Source organism: Malaclemys terrapin, chromosome 22, assembly GCF_027887155.1.
Source record: "Malaclemys terrapin pileata isolate rMalTer1 chromosome 22, rMalTer1.hap1, whole genome shotgun sequence".
Taxonomy (NCBI): Eukaryota; Metazoa; Chordata; order Testudines; family Emydidae; genus Malaclemys; species Malaclemys terrapin.
Genome location: NC_071526.1, coordinates 17092684 through 17118562, shown reverse-complemented (window position 1 = coordinate 17118562; position 25879 = coordinate 17092684). Strand labels below are relative to the sequence as shown.

Below are 25879 nucleotides of genomic sequence, written 5' to 3'. Positions count from 1 at the left end.
CCGTGCGGCCGTTCTTATGTAATGTTCACATTGCAGTCGTGGCTAAAGTCCCCCTTCAAGATCGGGCCCCAGTGTGCTAGGTGCTGCTCACGCATACAGGAAGGGTCGGCCTACAGGCAGAGTTGCACAGTTTGACTAACTTTAAATAAATTTTTAAATAATGGAGATATCCCATCTCCTAGAACTGGAAGGGGCCTTGAAAGGTCATCAAGTCCAGCCCCCTGCCTTCACTAGCAGGGCCAAGTACTGATTTTGCCCCAGATCCCGAAGTGGCCCCCTCAAGGATTGAACTCACAACCCTCGGTTTAGCAGGCCAATGCTCAAACCACTGAGCTATCCCTCCCCCCAACGGTGCAATTTTAATCCAATGTAGTGCAAAAGGCTGCGTGGACACTCTTATTTCGGTTTAAACCAGGCCCGTTTGGTTTCCTGTCATTCAATTGGGAATGGGTTTAACCTCACCTGAAACAACCCACTCTTAAACTGAACTAAGTGTGTCTATATGGGGGCTTGTACCTGTTCGACTAACTTGGTTTAAAACTAATTTAAGATTAAACAGGTGCAAATTTCTCATGCAGATGAAGACCAAGTCAGCAAGGTTTGTCGCAGAGCTGGGAACAGAACCCAGGAGTCCTGGGGCCCAGGGTCTTGCCCTAAATACTAGGCTCACTGCCTAATAACCTACAGCAACGTTTCGGTCAGCCGGTGCTAGACAACATCCCCTTTCTCATCAGGATGGGCTCTGCAGCATCGTGCACCAAACGGGTGAGATTATGCACCGTAGACTGCAGAAGCAGCCCTATTTCAGCTATTGTCTTTCAGATCTCAGAACTAGCCAGTGCTCTCTGCCCTGTCAATCATGCCTGTAATAGACTCAGAACCGTAGCTCAGGCTGTGTTTCGGCCCCACTGTGGCAGCCAGAGCTCTTAGAGTGGAAATTTTGCCTGCAGGGAAGATGGGACAAGTCTTGAAGGCTCACGTCTTTCCTTTTCAAGCCCACTTACCCCTCCTACTTAAGGGAATAAAAACGGATGGTGGGAGGGTTTACAGGATCTATTTAAAATGCATCTGTTTCCAATACTCAGTGCAAAAACCAAACCATAACAAAACGTCCCCAAGAAAGGAATCTCGGAGCTGCGAGCTTGTTTTCAGACACGGCTGTCATCGGAAACATGCGCCATCCTTCAAGCCTCTCAGCTGACAGCAATTCACCACAATCCAGACCGAGAGATCTGTTTTGTTTTGCTTTTGATGCAGGTTTGGCAAAGCCCCCTGTCTGCTTCATCCTCCTGGCTTCTGCAAGGGGGTGTCCTGGAAGAGAGGAGCTAAACTCCCCCCCACACACACCCCAAGTGGCGCTAATGATGCTCTCTGCCTTGTGTTCGAGAGCTCTCACGCTGCAGAAACGTGAAACACATGGTCCTGGCAAACTCACTTGTACCCATTTGCCTTTGGCAGCGAACCTCCCCCGCCCCCCCATGCCTCCCCAATGCAGCAGCAAGTGAAAAGCCAGGCAGCTGTAAAGGCCCTTTTTGGAAAACACTTTGAGTTGGAGCTTTCCCAGGGTATTTTAATGCACAGAGGGGAACGGGGGTTAAAGCAGCCCAAAGAGGAAATTGAGATTTAAAAGGTCCAGACACTGGCTTTCAGGCACCAGGCTGCCCCTTGGCATCTACCAACAGGTTAGATTCTGACTGAGCAAGACCATGAGGTGATAGTGAGCAGATCATAGAGGGTGTAAATCTGAACACTGGGAAAGGGGAAGCCTAGGGAATGACAAGGTGCCATGGCATGGTGCACACTGCCAGCGGGTTACGGTTGCACATGGCGCCTGTGTTAAGACTGGAGGAGCTCTGCAGTGATCATGGGAAGTACAGGGGGTGGATCTGTGCATGTCTAAAACTGGACATCTGCCCCTTGCTCAGCAAAGGGCTGACTGTGCTGGTCAGCAATAAAGGAATTGGTGTAGCTGTGTGTCTGCATGGCCAAGGGAGAGAACTGCATAGAGCATGGACAATCCTCATCAGAAACCAGCCCATGCTATGCAAATATCAAACAGCTGCTATTAAGTGTATTACGGTAGCATCTGCAACCCCCAGTCAAGATCAAGGCCCCATTCTAGAGACAGTCCCTGCCCTGAAGTTCTTACAATCTTAAACTAACAAAGCAAAGTTTATACCCATTTTACAGCTGGGGAACTGAGGCATAGAGAGCTTAAGTGACTTGTCCAGAGTCACCCAGAAAATCAGTGACGCAGCTGGGAATAGACCCCATGTTTTCATAGTCCCACTCCCGTGTGCTACCCTTGGGCCAGGCTGCCTCCTGTGGTCTCTTGTTGCGTTGTTGCCATGAGAGGGTGGCGTCAAAGGGACAGGGTTCCCGGTTCACCCCAGTGTGGGGATAACTGCCGGGGCATCAGAGGGCTGGGAAATAGCCTATGAACATGCTGCTACTCCCTCTGCGAAACTCAGTGATGGCAGCTCCCTCTGTGCGCCATCCCGCCCTGGATTGGATTTCACCTGGGCTGCAGAGTCAGTGCCAGGAAGAGAGGATCTCTGATTGGAGAGCGGCCTGGGAAAGGTTTACTTCCCCCCCAAAGCTGGGGGCTATTCACCTGCCCAACAGAGAACCCCTCCTGGGGATCGTCCCGAGCCCCTCACGGTTGAGAAGTGCGGGCGCGTTCCCCATTGTGACCCTGCCTGCCCCAGCAAAGTGGGGGAGGATCGTGGCCAGGCTGAGCGGCGGGGAGATGGGCCGGGGCATTCATCCAAGCTCCTCTCAGCTCATCGTGGAGAAAAGAGCTACAGACTGGCTAAAGACCAGCCTTTAACCTCTGGCCGCTAAATCCTGCTCCCCTGAAATCAGCCTGGGTTTTGTCATCGACTTCCCTGGGAGCAGAGGGCCCCCCAGCCTCGCAGTGGGTGTAGGATACCAATGAGGGCTGCCCCTCCAACGAACCTGGGCTGGGTCACACCGATATACCCCCGGGGGAATGTGTCTGACAGAGGTCAACTCAGTCCCCAGCTGCTTTGCTAGAAGGGCAGTGGGGGAGGTAAAGGTGTAATTAGGAGTCTGCAGGGTCTGGCCTGGGTCAGATTGTAAATTTCCCAGGGCAGGGACCTCACATTTAATCTCTCTGCACAGCACCTTGAAATAATCAGTAAAAACCTCTTGCAAGCCAGTTGATCCAGAACCACAGAGCTTTTCTCCCCGGAAAGGGCTCTCAAAAGCAGGACTGATTTAGGGGGTATTTTATGTAACTTTGCCTTTATGCACTGCACAAAGTCACGTGCAAGGACTGACACAACCTAGGAATATTTGCAACAATCTCTGAGTGAGTCTCCTCCTGCATGCACCACGCCACCGGTTGTATTAAACCCTGAGCCTGTGAGTATTTAGCCTCTTGTTATTACCAAAGGGGTGTTCCCTCGCAGGTTACTCCAAACCGAAGGCTGCTCACGTGCAGACATCCAGAGAATGGGTGTTCGCCAGGAGCTAGAGATTAGACTCTGGACTGACCAGAAATGCATCTGCAGTTCAGGATATTGGTGTTAAAGCTGCAACAACGGACTCTGCAAAGAACAGTGAGTGATTCCCCGGCACCCATACAGAGCTCCCCAACCGCAGATCTCCGTGTCCTGGTCAAGGGAGGGTCGGGATCATTAGTGTGATTTCATAGGCAGGGCAGAGTGAGGAACCGGGCGGAGAAGTGACTTTCCTGGGAGCTGAAGGTGGGTGGCAGAGCTGGTTGAGACTAGAAGTCGCTGCAAAGCACAAATTCCCTTCTGTGTAATGGCTAGGGGACTTTTTCTGCTTTGGGGCAGGGGAACAAAGTGGGGACTCAACAGGTGGATGCAAATGAGGATTTTATATGTGACTGGACTCGGCCTGCGGCATCCTGAATGCAGTTCGCTGCTCCCCTCTCCCCATCGCTGAAAGGCCAGGCCCAACTGGGTGATGTGAACTCAGCGAGCAAGTGACTCCTCCTCATCCCCCCCAGGAAGCAAATCCCACGTCGACGCTGTAGAGTTTGTGTCGGGTTTGGACGCTTGGCAGCTTACGTGGGGCCGGAAAAGAGCAGAGCAGATGGGAGTGTTGGAGCCTGACCCAGAAAGCTCATTCTTCTTGCCTCTTTTGTAAGTGCAATAACAAGAGCTGTCAGCTTCCGAGTGTTTCTCGACTGCTCGGCCTCTTAGCTTCCAGGCTGGGGTGACGTATGCACCCGCCCCATTCAGCTACCTGCTCTGGGTGCCAGTCAAGGGAGCTGGTAGCAGAGATCTGTGTTTGGCTTAAGATAAAGCAGCAGGTCTGAGCCTTCTGCGTTTTTAATTCCCTGCTCTATTTGGTACTGACCCATTGAAATGCAATAATCCTAGTAGCAACCTCAGGCAGCGCCTTGCGTTTGTCTCTGGTGTAGGTGCTTGTACTCTGGGTGTGTGCCCGGGGTTCAGCTCAAGGACTGCAGGGGAAAAATGCACATGACACCGGCCAAAACCCAGAACTCTTTGCAGCTGGGAGCTCATTACTGTGTCGATGTTCTGGTTTAAGCGAAAGCTGTGGAGTTTTGGGAAGAATGTGGAGTCTAAAGCCAGGCGAGGCGGCGGTGCGTGGGGAGATGAGAAGCAGCCTCTGCTCCCCACGGCGATACACAGGGGTCCAGAAACAGGCTGTGACGCTTGCCATCTGGCTTGCTTGTGCCCTGTGGGAGTGGGCAAAGGGCTGCAGGAGGTTGGAGAGGAGGCTCCGAGGCCCTAAGACTCGATGCACACCAGCTTCATGCTGATACAACTCCATTGAGCTTGGCGGAGTGACTCTTCAGTAGGGTTTGTTACATGTGTTACGGTAACCCCCCAAATGAGCGCCAGGCTAGGCACTGTACAGGCGCGCTGGGAGAGACAGCCCCTGCCTGGAGCGTTCACAGTCTAAATAGACAGGCAGCGGGAGGGGGAATGGGCAGCAACTTGAATGGAGCCCAGGTCTCCTGACTGCCTGGCCTGTGCCCCATCCAGCCAATCACACAGCCTCCCCTAAGCTTAATCCTGAGTCCGGCCCCGGCGTCATGAACAGCAAAACCAAAGGGATTTCCAACCTCTTCCCAAAGCCCAAAGGGAGCAGCTAGACTCGCTGGTCCCAAGGAAACATGCCTGCTTCGCTCTCTAGCACCTAAGTCATCACCCGTATGGTCACTCCCAGAGTCAGGAAGATAGAGATGGAATTAGAGCTGCTAGTGCGAGGTCCCGTCCCAAAGGCCATAGCAGGAAACTTTCCTTCCACATATTTTCTAGTGGCTACTCCTGTCTAGTTTTAAACATCCCAACTACTGGGCTTCAGCCCCTTCCCTTGAGAGATTCCTCCGCTGTCTTAGAGATCAGGCATGTAAGAAGTTCTTCAGATGTTTGACCTATTTTTGATTTCATCCCATCACTCTTGGTGGCATCTCATTTGACTGTGTTAAATATTCCCTCTCCCTCCCACCCTGGTGTGTATGCCTGCTAATTATATGTAGATGAGTTATCATGGTTCCAGCCCACTTAGCTACACCGGTGTAGCTCTTTCATTCTCTCTTCCTGGATCCTCTCGCCATTTTTGTTGCCCTTCTCTGAGCTCTCTCTCTAGTTTGTCAACATCTTTTTAGTAACAAAGGTGCCCCAAACTGAATGCAATGGCCCACGTTCCCCTGCATAGCTTCATTGGCCTCAATTTACGCCACGTGAGGATCTGGCCCCATATTCCAGGTGTGGTCACTACAGTACTGTAGACAGAGCATGGGCCTGTGATGTGACACTCACACACGCAACCTAAGATCTCGTCTGCTGCTAAGTTGTTTTGCAAGCTCACGTCCACAATTACGCCTGGTTTTTGGTGCTTTTCATTGGCTGCACTGGGTCTGGAGTTCATCCAAGCAAGGGGGAATATTATCGTGGTGGTAATGTTAGATTTGCAGGATGTGTTTTCTTTTGTACTATATCAGCTGGTTCTGGCGATAGTTATGACATCACAAAGTGACAATTATGAGATCACATGAGAAAAAAGTAGATAATCATAATGCATCATCCTTGAATCATGTCATCTCTAGCTCATAAGGGGCTTCTCGTAGGAAGGGAAGGGTTATTATTCGAATTGGTCAATAATTGTACAAATTTCAGCCAAAAATTGTGAAAATTTCTTGCAAAAAGATTTAGCGTTTTTTGTTGTTGTTGTTTTTTTTTTTACCAGCTTCTAGAGTGTTTGTCCAGCTTCAATAGTTTCCCTGGTTTTACAGATGGGGAAACTGAGGCATAGAAAGAGGAAATAACTCACCTACAGTCTCACAAAGAGATTCCCAGACCTTTTGCCCTGGCCACTGTTCCTCACTTCTTCCCTTCATTGAACAACTCCGTGAGAAAGATCCTATTTTCACATCAGGAGCATTGGTAATAAAAAAGGAGGGGGTGAACGATGCTGAAAACCTATGACCTGCAAGCAGAGGTTTTCCTAATAGAATGTTTCCCCTGGGACACGAGCAGCGCTTCGAGGATCGGCCAGCTTCTGAGCTCTCCTTTGAAACTTCTAACCTCAGGGTTAGAGGCCACAAAATAATTTTCTCCTTTTGAGCCCAGCCTTGGAGCTGTTCCAGGAAATCTCTCTCCAGTGCTGTTTAATAGTTTCCTAGATTACAGCCTCATGACATAGGTCACCTTGTTCATGCTGCCTCTCGTTTGCACTTAGGCACTTCCATAGGAGCTCAAGCGACTGGAAATAACCCTGGAGCTCTGCCTTTCTCCCTAGTTCTCCACTCAGAAGGGACATTTAGATGCCTGCTAGGTTTCCCTTTCATGGCTCTGTCCTTGGATGGTTGAGGGTGGAGACGCCTATCTCACGTTCTCTGGAAACCTTTTGTTAAGCGTGTGGGATGTTTGTTACCGGCCTACGAACGGAAGTCTGATTTCCCAGCTCTAGTCTCTGACATTCATGGCTTCTCTTTGGCCTGGTCTACACTACAGAGTTCAGGTCGATGCAGGACAGCTTACATCGACCCAACCATGGAAGTGTCTACTCTAAAGTTTTGCTCCTGCCAACGTAACTTGCCCGCTACGCTGACTTAATAACTCCACCTCCACAAGAGGCGTAGAGTCAATGTCAAAGTAGTTAGGTCGACGCGGTGTCAGTGTAGACACGGTGTTGCTGACATCGACTGTTGCTACCTTTCAGAAGCCATCCCATAATGCCCCACACTGACCGTACAGTCAGTGCAAGCGCGCCGGGTGGGGACGTGCACCAGCCGACACCAGGAGGAAAGAGTCTAGACATGCTCAAGCGATGTGATTACTGCGGCAGCTGCATGCCGACGTAAGTTAGGCCGTCTTCATTGTGTAGCGTAGACCCGGCCTCCGTTTTTCATTTGCTTTCCCGGGAGGAACTCTTTGAACTTGCTTTGTGGGCGTGAGCAGCCAGTCCCAGTGCTCAGCTGATAGGCGCGTTCTGTCTGCCTCCCCGGTTCTCTGTTAACCAAGGACGAGGCGCTGAGCACGCTCCGCTCCCACTGATTTGCAGGAAGCGTTTGGTGTTCTCACAGGGTCAGGCCCCAGATGACTCAGGCAGCACCCTGAGCAGAGGCCCCCTAGATGGGGGAGAAGGTGCTGGGGAACCCCTTCCTACCCAGCATCCCTGTGAAGGATGGGTGCATTCATAAGGGCAAGCAACAGGGACCAGTTAGCACTGCCGCTGTGCTTCCCAACCCGGTGGGAGCCAGAGACAATGCCTGTGCAATTCCCTTTGCTCAGCATGCTCCACCCCAGCACTATTCAGGGGTGACAAACCCCTCCCTCCACCCCCTCCTGGAGTGCCAGAAATGCCCCACCCCCGGGACATACAGGACACTGATTGGGCCTTAAGGATGACACTCTGTGAAACTGCCCGGGTGCTTGTTATTTTCATGAACTGACTCTAGGGAGACGCCTCAGCAGGGTGTGCCTGCCAGGCTCGGAGCTGCTCAGATCTACCCACAGTCCTGGGCCATCCTTAAAACAGCTGAATTGCAAAGTTTGGGCACAGATTCCCATGGGGACTTGGGTCCAGTGATGCTTTTCAGGCCCGATTAGCAGCATGGCCTCTGAGCTTAGCTCTTTCTGCCGCCTGGGAACAATAGTGTCTGCATCGCTGGGATCTTTCATAGGAAGAACCTCAGGCATGTTAGTTAATTAAACCTCACAGCCCCCCAGCAAAGTAGGTCAGCCTTACTGGCGCAGGGGAAACAGAGACATGGAGAAGGAAAGTGACTTATCCCACGTCACACAGTGAGTTAGTAGCAAGATCAGAAATAAAACCCAGGTCTCCTGCCTGCAAAGTTTGTCCATTAAGCACTAGACCCCGCCAGCTGCTAAGAAAACAGCCCACCCGACTGAGGCATTAGCCCCATGCAGAATGAGCCAGGCATCGAATTTTCACCTCGCTCATTGTCTATGGTGTACGGAAGAGCAAATCCTCTCCCTCGTGGGCCCCAGTAAGTTGAACCACCTGCTGCACTTGTGAGCTCCACAGCCCCAAACGTCTCACTCGGGTCTCGCCCGCGTTTTGCGAGGAGCCATTTCCTCCCCTCAGGACAGGAGACGGCTGTGTGGAAACATGGACGCCTGAAGATGGCAGCCAGAGCAAACCCTTTACCTCAGCGCGTCGGCACGCCAGCTCAGCTCCCCACCTCGCTGCCAGTCACGTGGACTCACAGGAGCACTGTTCTGCAGGTCGAGCTAATAAAACGAGACTTCACAAACATTCCTTGGGGCAGCAGGCAAGTGCTGCAAGGCACGGGGTTTTCATTAAAGACCTTTGATGGCTTTGCCTAGAGTTTGCAGCGTTAGAAACTGCCCCGTCCTGGGTTTCGCCCTTTTCTTTTCTCTTTTTTTCTTTCGTTCAATTTTGTTGTATTTGGTTTTGTTTTCTCATGCCGCAGCTTTCTGCTGCCGTTTCAGTGGCAATGATTCAGGAAATGCCGATCAAATCCAGCTGAGGAACTGCTCTGCTCGGTTTTTCTTAGGAACTGAAAGGCCAAGCACTTAATTCTTATTAATAGCAACCACGGTTCAGTTCTTACGGGGATCAGCTCTTTGGCGCTGTGTGTTGTTATTTAAGCTTCTGAAAATAAATGTTCGTTCGTGCAAATCAATCTGTTTGCAGCTCTCTGTTTGGGGCTGGCCTGGCACGGAAAGTGTTGCTAGAGGAAAGATGTATTCATGGAGGGTATTTATTTTATATAAACAGGCACTCAAGTCGGAGTCTGGTGTTCCAGAGCATCGTAACCCTCGGTGCTTTTACAATCCAAGGTTCTCATAAGTACTTGACCAAACAAACTCCTGTTGTTTAAAAAGCACCACAGCGGAAAGCTACTAGCGCTGGCAGACCTTGGAGTGGGAATTTGTTTCTGACATTTAATTTTTCAGGCTGCTGGCCGCCAAAAGCTACAGGCATTTGTGAACCCACTGTCCAGTCTGAGAGCAAACAGAGCTCTGTGCCTCTAAGGTTTCAATCACAGAGTGAGGCCCGGACTTGGAACCTGAAATCTTTTTCAAGAGCCAAATCCTAAGCACACACTTTTTTGTTAGAGGAAATCCTGTTCAGTAGAGAGATGTGACAACAACTCTCAGCTCAGAGGGATTTTTTTTTTTTTAATTTAAAAAAACCCTCCTTCCTGGAAGTTCATAACACGGGTATAATTTACCTGAGATGAACATTCACTGGGTAACTTTTGAAACTATACATTAGGTACCTTATTAGTATTTATTAGTTACATTACCATGGCAGCCAGATGTCCCAGCCAAGCTCAAGGCCCCATTGTCCAAGGCGCTGAGCATTTCAGGGTTTATCTACAATGAGCAGTTATTCTGCAACCACAATAACTATTCCTGATTAGCTCCATGTGTGGATGCTCTTGTTCCACTCGGAAGTGGGTTACGCTAATTCAGAATAAGGCACTTTTATTCTGGAAGAAGACCATCCACCCATGGAGGTAACTAGGAATAGTTAGTCCATTTTAAATCCACACTTTACCTTAATCCAGATTAATTTTCATGTGTACACATGCCCTAAGCAAAAGTCACAAAGGGCTTAGAATTAGTCTACCCATTTGACAGGCTGCAGAACTGAGACCCAGTATAACTGAAGGATTTCTTCAAGGTCACACGGTGGCTCTGTGGCAGACCCGGGAATTTAATCTAGATCAGCTGAAACCCAGTCCGGTGTGCTCCCCACAAGAACAGCCTTTCTCTCTATACTCATTAGCTTTCCCAGTTAAATCTGTATTACTGCATTTTTAACATGCATTTTCCAGAATATCCCAATCTATTGCTAGATGGAGTCAATTGTTTTGTAACTTAACCCACAGATGGTAATGGCTCCTTCACCATCAAATGTGTAGTCAGCGATTGGTATTGTAGGATCTGATACACGGCGTCTCTGCTCTGGTACCCTGGCTCCAATCTGGCCCAGGTCCCTTCAGTTGTGACTCTCTAAGAGCAGTTTGAAGACCCGTGTGTGAAACGACTCTGGCACGAGGGAAATGCAGTGCAGGGGTGTGACAAAGTGGGACTGTTCTTAATGTTTCCTCTGAATACTGTGTGTGTGCCTCAGTTTCCCCTATGCATTTCTTAAGTCTCTAGGTGGTGGGGAAAGGCCAGTGTGCATAAATCACTGACACTCTATCTCCCTGGCAACAAATGGCCAGGGCCCCTTCCCCTCCTGCAAGGAAATAGCTAAAGGTGAACAAAGAGATCAGGTGACCTCCTGGCTCAGGAAAGAGACAAAGCCAAGAGAAGGAGGGGCTGGAGGGGGGTTGGGAGTTGGAGCTCCCTGGGGACTAGGAGTGAGTGCAGACGGGGGTGTCTGGCTCTCTGAACCCCATAATGGACCCGGCCGAGGGGTCCCGTTCGCTGCTGTACCTACAAGCTCTGTTTTAGACCGTGTTCCTGTCATCTAATAAACCTCTGTTTTACTGGCTGGCTGAGAGTCACGTCTGACTGCAAAGTGGGGGGTGCAGAATCCTTTGGCTTCCCCAGGACCCCGCCTGGGTGGACTCACTGTGGGAAGTGCACGGAGGGGCATATGCTGAATGCTCCCAGGAGAGACCCAGGAGGTGAAGCCGTGTGAGCTTCTTGCCCTGAAGACAGTCTGCTCCAAGGGAGAGGAGGCTCCCCAAAGTCCTGAGTGGCTTTGTGGGGAGCAGTTCCAGAGCATCGCCCGGGGACTCCGTGACAAGGGGAGACGGTGCTGTAATGTGCTGTCACGTGACAACAGTCATTTTAAGGATATGCTCAGCCTTAAAATCTTCCAATGGATACGTAGATAAAGTTGACTTAGCCTACATGGCGTCACTTCAGCTTCCTGACGCAGCTTATCAGGAACGCCTGGGACGCTGCAAATACCAGACTCACGTCCTCTGAGCCTTCACTGCCCCGCACCTTGTGCCCTGATCTGCACCAGTGCAAAGTGGGTGTACACTGCTAGCAGAGCAGAATCCACCCATTCTGCACTGATGTAAGTCACTGCACACAGTGTAGGTCCAGCCCCGAGTTGCACAGGTGAGCAGTGTCTTCTGTTCAGGCTTTTCTAGCATGCCCATCGCCATGGACCGTGAGTGCTGGGCGGGTTTATATCCTGGCACACTGGGAACCTTCAGACCTACCTACTCCAAACTGAGTACTTGCCACAACAGCCTGAGTCCCTTTTATTCATGGCCTTGAAGGGACTCCAGGCTTCCTTGTCTCCCTAACCTTGTTCCCGTTTCTCCACAGGAAGACTAGCCGTGAAGCCAGGATGCTCTCCGAAGCTGTCTCATTGCTGCTGCTTGTGGCTGGCATCCGCTCGGTGTCCGGAGGAGGCGCTGGAGGTGGAGGATATGCTCAAGTGAAATACATGCAGCCCATGGTGAAAGGGCCCCTGGGGCCCCCATTCCGGGAAGGCAAAGGGCAGTATCTCGGTAAGGGGCATTTTTCTGCACAAAGTGCTCGGCCTTTTTTAAAGGGAGCCTGGGGTGGAAGGTTTGATTTGGGGATATGACAAACGGCAGAAATGGTAACACTGTCCTGGCAGCCTGTAGGATCTGGAGACCTGCAGCTGCTCGAATGGGCTGAAAATTCACCCCCTGTGTAATGCTCCCAGTTATAGGGTTTAAGGTTTGTTGTTGGTCCATGAAGACCTGCAGATGGAAGTGCAACATGTCAGTAATTCAGCATATTATAGCATCTGCTACACCCATGGATGTGCCAGTGGGACCCTCACCATGCCCCTCCCTGCATAAACACATGCAGGCCAAAGGAGGAATGAATCAAAACCAGGGAGGGGAGCCCCTCCAGAAGGCAGAGTGGGCGGTACCTGCTGGGGGGCTGAGTGGTGGGGGCCAGGAAGGAGTCGGTAGCTTTGTGCATTTCAGTTCAGTCCGTCTTGTGAGCAGGCCTGGAGTCGGGCAGGAGCAGGGACCAGACAAGGCTCCTCAGGGGCGATGGTTTCTTACTTTGTTGCGTTACCAAAATAAGGCAAATGTTGCCCTCAGACCATCAGCCTCGTCCCTACTCATTTGTCATCTGTTCTGTCTGGTCCTTGGGCTCAGGAGCCATGGCAGAGCCTTGCCCTCTGCTAATCTCTGGGCCTGGGCTTGAAATCTCGCCAAGCCGCTGCACTGTCAGAGCAATTGCATTTGGAGATCACGGTTACGTGGTTCTGCATGATCCAGAATTGTACTGACCTGGCAGAATGGGGCCTAGAAGAACGAGCTTATTGGTCTTTTGGAAGGAGCATGCCATAACCAGGGAGACTTCATAGTAACATGGGTGACATGGGCACACCCACCAGCCTGGCAAATAACATGGACTAAACATGGGGTGCAGGGGGTGAATTAAGGTAACATGTGGACCAAATCCATCTGTGGGGTCCCCATTAACGTGGAGAACCCCTGCCAAGGTTTCATCCTCCTCGCTCAATATAAATCAGACCCCCCCACCCCCAGCCAGACCAGTCCAGTCCACCCTGGACAAACTGGCGCTTCGGCCACAGTCTAACCCACCCACCCGCCCCTGCCCATCCAGAATGTTAAGCCCGGATCCCTAGGATCTGCTGTTAATCATCTTCTGAGTGGATGCTTTGCTCCTTGAGTCATTGCCCCTTACACAGCCATCACTTCCCCCTTAATAGTATTATTTATTTACCTGACGGTAGTGCCTGGGACCGACCGAGATCAGGGCCCCACTGTGCAAGGTGCTGTACTAACACAGAGTAATAGACAGTCCCCACCCCAAAGACCCTTCAGTCTTGCTCTACTCCCCATCCCCACCGCGCTGGCAGAGCCACCTGAAATGCCAGCTCCGTGACAGAGCCTGACTCGCTGTTTGCCTGCAGGGTGCCTGGTGGGCAGTAGCAGCGTTGCCTGTGGGGCAGACAGGGGTACCGGGGCGGGGAGGAGGTGCGAAGCTCTGCTAGGAGAGAAGCCTTTCAGAGATGTTATGGCCAGGAGAGACTTTGCTGCTCATCCAGTCTGAGCTCCTGTATAACACAGGTCAGATGCCCTCTGCTGGGATTCCTGCCTCCAGTCCGGCCCATCTCTCAGGGCGGAGCCTGGGCAGCCTCTTTGGAGAGCCAGCCTGTCTTGATTTAAAGACTCCAAGTGACGTCGATGTGGAGAGCTGCAGGTTCTTCGGGTGATGGGATCCACAGCAGTTGGCCTCCGCTTTGCATCTAAGTGCCGTGAAGCACTTTCCTGGGGCTCGGTCCATCGAAGACAACCCCAGCTAGTTCTGGGCTCCCTCGCCCCTTCCCTTTCTGTCCCTGTTTCCACATCTGCCCACACACTGACCTTCTGCCCCCATAACCAGCGTGCGTCCTCCAACAGCGAGTTCCGTGGCATCCCACTGGCTGCCGCAGCGTGGGGAATCTCCCCCAGGAGCAGGGCTGCGTGGGACCCATTTTTCACCATGATTTTCACAAGTGGGTATTTACTCTTGCCAGCAGCTTCCCAGCTTCCTGCGAATCCCCCTTTTGGCTTGTCCCCCGTTCAGTGATGGTGTCAGAACAGAGCGTTTCCACAGGAGCAGAATTGCTGCCAGAATGGATCAGGCTCCGTGGTCTATCTAGCCCACTGTCCCGTCTCCAAGCATGGGCAGCACCTGCTACTTCAGAGGGACGTGCAAGAAACTGAAACCCTGCAGATATGGGTTCACTTGCCCCCAGGGGATGTCTCCTCCTGGCCTCCATTGATTAGAATTTGGCTCATGCCCAAAGAAGGCGAGTTTAGCTCCTTTTCCCAGCTTTTCCCTGGCTTCTGGGCCATTTACACAGCGCTAGCAGGGCCTGCAGTGCTAACCACATCCCCCAGTATGGAGTAGGTCCCCCAGACTTGTCATCCACCCACCCCATGTCCTGGCCCACCTTTCCATCCTACCCCTCTTTTTGCATATGGTCGTTTACGTGAAGATGTTCCTGCTCTCGAAGCTTCTCCGTGCCCATAAAACGAGTCCAAATCTCTAGCAGATGCTGCAGCCGGTTCCCTGGAGAGGGATTTGTGATGGATACAGAACATCTTCACACGCAGCTCCCACTCGTCTCTCGCTTCTCTCACCTGCTCTGCCCATGTGCAGTGCCCCTGCGGCTGGGGCTGGGGAGTTGCAGATAGCTGAAATGGGGAAGGTTTCTCCAAAGAGGGAAGTTACCTGTTTCTGTGTGTGTGTCCCTCACCCGACCTTTACGTGGGCCTTTCTGAATTCCCTCTCCCCACAGCTTGTGGGTGCCTGTAGCTGTCTGCAGCCCCTTTCCCAGCTGTGCTCTCTTTCCAGTGTGGTTCTTGAGAAGGAAGAAGCCAGGAGACACGCCAAGATAAACACAGACGCACAGATGGCCTTTGGCGGGGCAGCTGGTATCCCAGCATGGGTTATGTAGTACCACAGCCCAGCGCATTAACCCTCTCCTGCCCGTATGCCTGCAGGAGTCAATTCGCATACGTGGAGGCTACATGGGTAAATGGGTTTACTGGGAGGGGTGGGGGAGACAGCTGCTTTCTCAGCGACAAGGGCTGCTGGAATTGTGGGAATGTTCTTGAGAAAACTGCCTGTGTTGGTAGGAACGGGGAGAGGGAGCCATACCACAGCGTCTGAGAGGCAGGGTCGGACTGGGAGTCAGGAGACATGAGTTCAAGTCCCAGCTCTGACGCTGTCCTGCTGGGTGGCCTGGGACAAGTTACTTTGCCTCTGTTTCCCCCTCTCTTGCTTTCCCTAAAGAGACTTGTCCTTTAAACACCTAGAGGGTCACGTGACCACAGCTCTACTCTCGATTGGCCTGCCCGCATTCGTTAGGACGAAGATGTGCCCATCCCTAGCACACAGCAGTGTATCTGTTTACTGGATCAGAGCACCATGTGGCTGGTGCTGAGCGTGACGGCTCCCACCTGCTGGTCTTTCCTTCTCCTTTGGATCCCTTCCTACTCTGTACTCATCAGGGGCTTTGGAGATTGAATCTGACACCTGCCCGGGCCAGTGAAGCGGCCCAGCCACACCCTGTCCAGGCTCTGGTCTCGGGAGCTGGTTCAGACCCAGAGTAACCCTGAGACAATCTGGATTTATACCAAAGAAACTGAGATCAGAATCCCTTCCCCCACCCCACCCCGGACGCGCTCTCATGCTGAACGTTCCCAGCCAGGTTTCCAGTCCTTCGCCTGTTTTGGTTTCCCACCCGCCAGGAGGGAAGAAGCCTGCGGGTGCTAGTTCTGACAGATCCAGCGAACCGAAACGCTACGAGCGGGAGAAAGCATTCTCCTCCCTTCAAAGAGCAGGAGGCTAGAAGCCCCCCCACATGTTAAATCCATCTCTGCAAAGCGACACGTGCTGGTCAGTGGGGCAGGGATGCCCCGGAGCTGAGCTCCTTGCTTTGTGTGATCAGCCATTCGGAAAACCACCCGCCAACCCGCCGCTTTTTCATAAGTGTCTGACCTGCCCCAAGCATTCCCCTCCCTCTCGCTCACCTCCATTTCTATCACACTCCCTTCTGCTAGATCCGAAACACGGGGCATGGAATTCTTCAACCAGAAGGACTAGGGGACAGAAGCCTGACAGTCAGTGTGTTTTGTGTGTCTTAGTTAAATGTCCTTAGAGGAATGGCTTTGCCCACATGTTGGTCTCTATAAACAGTGACTGTTTTTAGTAAAAGGAGGTTTTTCTACACTCTGTGTTGGATACCAAACAAGGGCCAACGCATTACTTGGCTCGCTGAGCCACAGATGCAATCAACTTTGCTACAAAGCTGTCCTCTATCACATGAGCCAAAAGAGTAACTCCATTAGCTGGCAGCAGTATTAGGGCTGTTGTCTGCTTGTGGACCAGCCATCAAGAGGGACATGCCACACTTTGCCAGTGTAAAAAAAACAAGGTGTCCTCGTGGCACCTTAGAGACTAACAAATTTATTTGGGCATAAGCTTTCGTGGGCTATTACCCACTTCATCAGATGTGTTTCCCTTACACTGCGCATCAGGTCTCATGGGAGAAATCCCCACTTTTCACTACCTCTGCCATTTCACAGAGCTGGACTAAGCTGTAATGTGTCAGCAGGGGGGAGCCTGGTGTGGGAACATTCATAAGTTTAATTACATCAAGCTGTCTGTCATCGTAAAATGGTAATAATGATACTGTCTCCAGTATCATCATTGTGATCTCACAAAGTTCTGTGAGATTTACTGATGAAAAGTGCTAATAAGTATTATTATTACTGGTTAGGAGCTCCAGATTTGGCCCATTGTGAGATCATTCAATGAAAGGAACTAGAGAAGTGGAAATTAATTGTTATTATTGATGATTATTTTCCCAGCCCAGTTGCTGCAGTAGGTTCAAATTACAGCCCTTGAAAAATGCAGCTGCTTGTTACAAACACCCAGCCAGGGAGAGAAATGTCAGATGCTTTAGTGACAGTGACATGAGTGACTAAGAATTGCTTCTGCCACCCTGAACTCATGGCTGATGAAGTTCTCCAGCAGCACCAATCCCAGGGTAGAGCAGGGATTTCCAGGCTGCCTGTCACAGTTAAACAGCTGACGTTCTCCGGCAGCGCAGCAGCTGGAGAGGAAGGGGCAAGGAAGCCTCACTGAGCTCACATACTGACCTCCCTTAGCCAAGAGAGACCTTGCCGGTAGAGCTGTGTAACCCGACTGGCAGAGAGCACAGGGATCCGAGGAGAATGCCTAGCGGGCTGGTGCTCTCTGGACTGGGTCTCCTTGGAATTAGGTTGTGGGAACGCAGCGTATGAACATTCTCTATCTTAATTACCTCAGTCTGTCTGTCATGTTAGGTACTTCTCTGGCCTCCCTTTCCACAGCATCTGAGCACCTTGCCAGCTTTCCTGGGTTTATCCTCGCCGCCCCCCCACCGGGAGGCAGGGCAGGACTGTTACTGCCATTGTACAGATGGGGAACTGAGGCACAAAGAAACTAAGTGGCTTGCCCAAGGTCAGAGAGTCAGTCTGTGGCAGAGCTGGGCATTGGCCTCACCTCTCCCCAGTCCCAGGCTAACCATCTTCTCTCTAAAGGGAGGAAGTTTCCGGTAAATCCCTCACCTGGGCACACCAGCTGCTAGAGGAGATCACAGGTGACTAACCAGAGCACTTGGGTGGCAGGAATCCTTGGGCCAGATCCTCAAGTGGTGTAAATTGTCCACCTGAGGATCTACCCCGGTTTACATTACCGCATTGTGGCAACCCCGCGCCCTTCATTGCGAAGTTCCTGAGGAACGATGCTGGACTCTCTCCTTGCACAGGTGCCGTGGCCTGGAGGCTGCCGTTGTGCGTTTTAGCAATAACCCTGGTTTGGCTCGGACTCCTGGAGCATGTCTCCTCTGGGGAGGGAGCCGGGGACAGCCCGAGACGCTGCCTTATAACGCAGAGCCTGGTTCGTTAGCCATGGATGATGGAAACACCCAGCGCTGCAGTAAGGAGCTGTGCCCTGTGGAGCATTGCTAATCTAGGCCCTGATCCTGCAGTCCACCAGCTGGAGATCTGGCCCACAGTCTCTAGGTTAGGTCCAGGCAGCCTTCAAACCTTGCTCCTAACATTCCCACCCTAAGCAGAGACTCTTGCACCAGGGAGGTGTCAGTCGTCAGAATGAGTCGATGGTGGTCCCTGCACCCCAGCCATGTTCGCTGACCCAACTGAGCCAAAGCCTCACATGGAGCAGACACAATGACTAAGGAGGGGCCGTTTACACACAGTCATTTTTCTAACCTGATCTGGATTTGGAGCAGCTGCTCTTCGTGGCAAGTTGATGGGTTTGTCATGATGGTTGCCTGGACCTGGGGCTGGACTGGCTTCTCTGGCATACCCTGGCCGGAGCAGACTCCTCCTGGCCAGCGCACACTGGTCTCGTTTGCAGCCGTGTAAATCTGGAGTGAGTCCACTGACCTCAATGAAGTGACTCCGGATTTGACACCCGTGTAACTGGGAGCGGAGTCCTGACCCTCGTGCTGGAAATTAACATGCGGTGGAGTGTGCCCGGGGAACTGAAGTGTGCCGCAGGCTTTGGCGGGGCCAGACTGCTGGACACGGCAGAAGTGGTTATGATCGGATGGGCAGCCCTAAGTACAAATGATGATTCAATCCCTCCTTGGTGCAGGGCCCGTGCCAGGAGCTCTTTATCTGCGCAGTGTCGGCAGCGGATCACAGAAGTACCTGCGCTCATAAATACAGCCGCAGACAACACAATGCAGCGGCCTAGTGCTGAAACATTAGCTACCTGCTGAAAGCTGGATTGCAGGCTCATTCCAGCTGGGGAAAACCTCTGGAGCCTGCTCCACTCAGTCAGCTCAGGGCTGGACCCTCCAGCCTGGCGGGAGTGTTGGCTCCAGGAGGAATAACATCTCGAGGGGGTTGCAGGCGGCTGCAGAAGGCCAGCTTGGTAGTACCTGATTTACGAGGAATCTGAATGGCTAATCAAGAGCTTAGATCAGCACATGCGGCCGGGGAAAAAACACGGCAAAAGCTGGAGTTGAAGTGAGTTAAGCTCTCCGCCCCCTCCAGCTGCTGGGAGTCTGTTCTCTGAATCCCAGCCAGAGACAGAAACTCCACAGGCAGCCTCACCAAAAAGAAACGTTTTAGCTGCCGATGGGACTGGAGTCAAATATCTTTGCTGTTTTTTCCCTACATACTCTAGCCACAGACAAGACAGAGTTGTTATTGGTGGTAGTACCTACAGCGCTAGGAGCTGCATGAATGTAGGTAGACCAAGGGTGGGTGGGGAAACTGAGGCACGAGGGGGGAGCAGATGACTTGCCCAAGTCACACATCAAGCCAGTGGCAGCGTAAGGGATAGAACCTACATCTCCTGCATCCCAGGCCAAGGCGCTATCCACTGGATGACACTGCTGCTCTGAGGGATCAGGTGACAGACAGTCCTCTGAGCTCACCTAACTGGCCATCCTAGCGTGAGCTTCGTAAGAGCGAGAGAGCAGAGTCGGGCAAGCAAGGACGGCTGTGAAGGCCCAGGAGAGGCCAGAGGCTGCGTCAGTCCCAGTGGCTGTTGAGAGAAGGTGTGACTCTGTCAAGGAGAGTGGTATATGGCTGCAGCATCACTGTAATGAAGGCAGATGCCCCGGTGAGGGGCACGTTCCCCTACGTCTGTCTGTCTTACCCAACCGCGTAAGTAACACATCCAGGATTTGCTGGTGCTTTGGTAATTCCTGCTTTATATAACACACACAAGGGGGAAAATACTCCTCCAGCTCCTGGCAGAGGGTTATTTATAGACCCTACTGCCCCTAATCCAGCCAATACTCCACTTATTTAATAAAACCAAGCTGACAATCTAGTGGTCAGAGCTTGGCACTGGGAGTCAGGATGCCTGGGTCCTGTTCCCATGCTGACCCTGACCCTGTGTGTGGCTGAGGGTGTCACTCGACCGCACCATGCCCCGATTTCCCCAGTTGTTGAAAAGGGGGACAATAACACCGTGGTACCTCACAGGGGGAGGGTTCTGGGCTTTCAGGAATCCAGGGCTTGGAGCTCATAGCCTGGCTCGGCGGCGGGCGGGGGGCAGTACATGGGACTTGGGAGAACAAGACAAGGGCGCAGTGTGCGCGGGACCAGAAAACGAGGCCGCGAGAGACTCCACAAACCTGTGAGCTCTTCGGGCAGGGACTGTCTTTCTGGTCTGTTTGCACAGCGGCCTAGCTCAGCGGAGTCCCAGGCCATGGCTGGGGATAGCAGCTGCTAGGGCAACGCAAAGACCAACTAATAAGGCGATGAAGTACCTCCTAGCCCCGAAGTGAAAGAAGGGACCTGGCTGCCTTCCTCATTAGTCTTTGGTGGTCGCAGCGAAAGCTGCATCTGGGTTTGTCAGTCTGCACACGCCTGGCCTCTGCCTCGCCTTCTCTGATGTCACCGGACTCCAGGGTCCGAGGAGGCCATTTTGCTGTGCTTGGCATTGCAGACCGCACGTCCCTGTTATCTGCAGTGTTGTAGTGGCGGCAGCAGCCTGGAGGTGAGGATGGAGAGGGGGGTTGCTATCCCCAGAGGGTCCAGCCACGCCAAGGAGCAGGAGATCTCATGACCGTCTCCCCGGTACACGCGCTGTTCCTGCCTGGCTGCCTGTAGCTTTACAAAACTCTCACTAAAGCGGCTTTCAAAGTGACCCAAGCTTTGTGCGGGGCTATTTCCACCCAGGAGGGGGCAGGAAATGGGCATAACGAAGCATCACTTCTTTCAGCCAGGCCACATTTGAGAATATTTATTAAAAACTCAGGGGTCGCTCTGATAAGTCCCCCAAGGGGAGCTGGCTGAGGGGGGAGGCACACATTGGACAGCTGGGGGAAGAGTTCACACAGCTGGGAGAGGTCAGGAATTTGCATAGTTGGGAAGGGGCAGGGGAAAGTTACCTACCCCATCACACAACACAAGAACCAGGGGCCACCCAATGAAATTAACAAGCAGCAGGTTTAAAACAAACAAAAGGAAGTATTTCTTCACACTGCGCACAGTCAACCTGTGGAACTCAGTGCCAGAGGAAGTTGTGAAGGCCAAAAGTATGACTGGGTTAAAAAACGCATTAGCCATGGATGGACCTATCCTCTAGGAATGTATTTATTAGCCAAGGTGGTCAGGGATGCAACTGCATGCTGTGGGTGTCCCTAAATCTCTGACAGACAGACACTGGGACTGGACGGCAGGGGATGGATCACTCGGTAATTGCCCTGTTCTGTTCGTTCCCTCAGAAGCATCTGGCACTGGCCCCTGTCCGAGACAGGACACTGGGCTAGCTGGACCATTGGTCTGACCCAGTATGGCCGGTCTTATGAAAGGGGAGGAGTTTGCATAGCTGGGCGGGGTCAGGGTAGGACACAGCACAGCCCTGGACCAATGAAGTCCCTCTTTTTACGACATCAGCGTACAAAGGGGAGGAGCCTCCATCCTTTTCTGTCCTTGGGAAAGCTGCCGGGCCAGGACCTTTCCGACTGGGATCTGCTGGCGACTCTAACTGCTTGTGGAGGGAGCTGGTGGAAGGGGCTGGAAGGGGACGGCTAGCCCCCATCGTCTCCTCTCGCCCCACCTTTTAGCCCCGGTGGGTGCCGGTAGGATTTGATGCTTCCGCGTGGCAGCTGCTTTCCTGCTGGACACCGACTGTCAGAGCGGCAGCATAAACCCCATGCCAGCGCAGCCTCCGTGTTCAAAGGCTCCCAAGTCAGCCAGGTGCGCGGCAAACCCACACCCTGAACTGGCAGCTCGCCCCTGGGTCTGCGGCGCCCGCAGCTCGAGGCCTTGGGACATGGCAAAATGCATCCTGTGGTTTTACCGTGTCATGCCTGGGGGATGCTGCCCCCGCTTTGCTTTGAAGGAAGAGTTGTATTAGTATGTGCGTTACGGAGGGCTCGGTTCAGCTGCGTGTTCACACAGCAAGAGACAGTCCCTGCGTTGGCAAGCGTACGGTCACAGTAGGGAAGGGACCCAGAGGGGAAGGGACTGGCCACAAGTGGAGCCAGAACCCAGGTTGCCTGATTTTTAGCCCAGTGCCCGCTCCACTAGAGCACACGTGCACAGCTGGAGCACGCTAGCCTCTGCCGGCAGGTTCAGACAGCGGGATCCAAACCATGGCTCAAAAGGGAGGCTGCTCCCCCTGCCCTCCCAGCTCCAGCGCCACGGCGTAGTGCAGCACGAGACGGCGCCTGCGCCGGGAGCCACACGCTGACCGGCCTTGGCACTTCAAGCCTCCAACCAGTGGCTCAGAGTGGGCCTGAAATGACCCCACCTGTGGGTGCCACCTGCCTGCTGGTGACGCCTGCCAGGGGACCACCATTTCCTCTGCTTAGATTGTAAGCGCTCCAAGGCAGGCACTGTCTCTGACCACGTGTCCGTAAGGGGCCCTGAGCGTGGGTAGAACGTGGTGGCTCAGTCATTGTCAGCTGGGCTGTGGCTATGCGCTCTCGTGCCCTTTCTTCCCTGAACCCAGTGCTAGACATGCTGCTAGACCAGGCCTCTGGCTCCTCGGTAGAGCTGAGCGACTGACAGAGGTTTTGGTTCTCTCGCAGCTCCAAACAAAAGACAAAAAAATGGGGTTGGGTCAAATGAAAGGTTTTATTTCATTTCCAGCATTTTACCTTTTTTTTTAATCGAAAGCAAACTGACTTTGTTTCCGGTTTCACGTGTCACTTTCCCCTCGGGGGGCACCCAAAGGGTGTGGCAGGGAACTGGCACTAGCCAGTGAGAGCTGGCTGGGTCCGGCACCGCTGCTGGCCCCTTCGGACTGTCGCGTCCACCCGGTTTGGCTGGCGGCGATGCCCCCGCTGGCACCCCCTCTCCCAAGGCTCAGCGTCACCTCGCCCTGCAGTTGCACTGCTGCCTGGGAGGCTGTGTTGCGGGGAAGGCTGGTTTGGGATAAAGAAGGAATCAGGATTCCTGAAGCCTATCTCTGGCGGTGCCATGGGCAAGTCACTGCCCCACTCAGCGCCCAGTTCCCCCGGTCTGTAGAAAGGCAACGCTGTGGCAGGGCCTGGAACGCCCCCCGGTTAAAGCACTGGATGCGTAGCCAGGGGAGGAGCCTGCGGCAGCTCCAGACGGTCCCTGTTTGCAATTGACCCTGAAGGGCAGTCAGGAAAGGGGGTTAAACATGAGCCTCGCAGGCTGGGTTTCAGGACTAAGCCAAGACCTGAGTGGCCTGGGAGACTGAGCGATTGCAGGCCGGGTTCCTAGCTTGCGGGCGCCACCTAGTGAACATGTCAGGCGTTACCTTTCCAAAAAGCCAAGTTGCTTTTCTAAATGGCAAAGGGGGGAAAAAAAAAAAACATTTTGCTCCCTGACTGTTAGTTAATACCCCCAGGGGAAGTGAGGCCTCTTTCCTGGGGAGCTGGTGTAAATGAAAGCCTGATCCCCAAGGACGAGGCTCGACGGTACACCCCTTCCCCCCCAAATCTAGCTGAATGGATAATTCTACTTAATGAGTCTCCGTGGTGATTCCAGCTATTGCCCGGCATCTCCCCCAGCATAGGAAATTTGATTCTGTTCAGGTCATTCAGCTTCCTCCTGGTTCGAGCCGTCCCGAGGCGCACATTACAATGCAAGCCCAGCGAGCCGTAGCACCAGAGGACGTAGTTCTCGCAACTAAGGCCAGAGCCTCAAAGGTATTTGGGCACCTAAATCCCTGTGAGGATCTGGGCCGGTCTGTCTAGCCCCAGACGTATCTCTAGCTCGGTTTTTATAACCTGCTTAGCACTGTGCCCGCCTGCATTGGTATCAGCTTCGCCAACACCACTCTCCAGAGACACTGTGTTGTCTCCGAGACCTGAGCCGGGTGGGTGGCACTAAAAACTGTTAAAATGTTAACGACTGGTGCGATTTAAAAAAAAATACATTTTAAAAACAGGAAAAGGGAACTTTAAAAACACAGCTATGCATCAGGACAGATCGTGGTGGTCTCTTTAATGCGGTGCAGGGTTTACTTACGGGGCGCCAGGCTGGACTTTGCCTTCTGCTCCTTTGGGTCTGCTCCAAACCTTTCCCACTATTATAGGGCAAAAGTGAGCAACAGCCATGGGTATTAAATACACACAAGGGCCCTGTATTAATGGCTTCAGAGCCCACCACAGCCTGCTAATGCGGATAGCTGGGCATTGGAAGGTTACCTAGAGTGCAGGAGAAAAGAGAATTGCCCTGGGACCTTGTATTGTAGCGGAATAGGGTAGTGCCTATTAAAATAGTTTGTGAGCCCTCTAGTGGTGCTCACTGCTGGGCTGTGGTTTAGACGCATCAGCCAGAACAGCAGGATGTATTATTCACCCAGACCTGGCATGTTTGTGTAGAGCTCGTAAGCAGGGTTATCTGGAACCCAACTATCCCCGCGGGAGTTCTTCATATCCTTTTTGTTGTGCGAATGACAAAATGCCACTCAGACCTATTGGTCTCATTTGGATCTGGTTCTCCCCCCTTCAGTTAAGTTCCCCAGCTGCTGCAGGGTCCCTAAATGCCGAGACTCTCTCTGGTGCTCTTGCACCAATGGGATTTAATGGGAAGTGAGCAGTTTTAAAACCAAACTGCTTCACCCCCCAAAAAGACTCCTTATCCTTTCATGTCAGTAAAATGCTGCCCCAAGCGTGGCTAGGAGAGTATCAGCTTCCTTTTTATTTTCTTTGGGGATCATGTTTGCCATAGAAATCTGGGCCTTAAGCCCACTGGTGTCTAGAAGAGATGCTGAGCTCAGTGAGTACTGCACCAAGCAGCATACTGCGCTTGGGAAAGAGGTGTCAGCTCATGAGTGACTGGGGACCAGATTTACACGTTAGCTGGTGTCAGTGATTTCTCCGCCTCTTCTGTGTCTTGGCCTCATGGTACAACAGACAAATGTTGCTCCTGGCCCCCTCAAAGAGCCATGAATACAGGGACCCCTTGCAAGCTGTTGGCAATGGTTGACAAACCATGCGCAGGTCCAGTGGTTAGAGTAGGGGAGCTGGCTGCCTTGTTTTCATTCCAGGCTCTGACTCCAACTCACTTTGTGATCCTGGGCACGTGCACAGCTTTGGGCACTTAAATCGGTCTCTGCCTCGGTTTCCCCATCTGTCAAATGGGGTAATGATACGTACCCACCTGACACAGAGGGTTAAGAGACTTCACTAAATCAGCATTTGCACAGCACCTCGTGATCCTTGGAAGGTGGAGGTCAGAGTTCAGACATGATTATCGGGGCTGCTGGCTAAGGAACAGACTTTAACAGCGCTAACAGCCCGATTTTTAAAAGTAGCCACAGATAGTGATCTTTTCAAAAGCACCGACGCACCTAACGCCCATTGGAGTCACTAGGAGTTAGGCCTCTAAACACCTTTTAAAAGCTGGCCCTCCCTGGTAGTGTTTGGCTATGTGATGCCATTGCGCTCTGTGACGCTGTGCAAACCAAGGGGGCAGAGTTATTGTATAGGCGTGGGTCAAGGGGCCTTTCCCACCTTCACGCACAGCCCTCGCCAAGTGTGTGGTCAGTGCTTAAAAATAAACACAGCTGCTGAACATGAATGATTAATGAATGAACTAATAATCAGTGAACCAGGCTCTTTCGTGTGGCTGCATAAGAACAACTAATTCTACCCATTTTTGAGCCATGCTAACAAAAAAACCACAGAGGATGTAGCCCCTTATCTGCTGTACCTTGATCTGAGTGTGCTGTGGGCTCGATTCCCCCTAGCTAAATGTGAGGGCATGGGGGCTAGTGGTTACAGGACAGCCATTACCAGTTCTAGTCCTGCGTCTGCCTCTGACCTGCTGTGTGACCTTGGCCAAGTCGGCAGAAGGGGGTAATTATTACTGGCTCTCAGGTGCTGGGCAGCGTAGCAGGTGTGTCCCACCCTCCGAGGGCAGCTGCTCCCCAGACCCTGCCTGGTCTTTCCAAGGAGCAGAGGAAATTGCTTCCCTGCAACT

At 52.5% G+C, this 25879-nt stretch overlaps 1 protein-coding gene across 5 annotated transcripts in view; it reads left to right on the top strand.

Annotated features, from left to right (window-relative positions):
• The window catches only part of COL8A2 (collagen type VIII alpha 2 chain), a 149782-nt gene that overhangs the window by 109852 nt on the left and 14051 nt on the right, over positions 1-25879 (top strand). For all 5 annotated transcript variants that reach the window (XM_054012080.1, XM_054012082.1, XM_054012084.1 and 2 more), the window contains one exon: positions 11763-11947. In XM_054012080.1, coding sequence (XP_053868055.1) covers positions 11785-11947 — 163 coding nt within the window. In that variant the 5' untranslated portion in view covers positions 11763-11784. The remainder of the gene's footprint in view (positions 1-11762; positions 11948-25879) is intronic.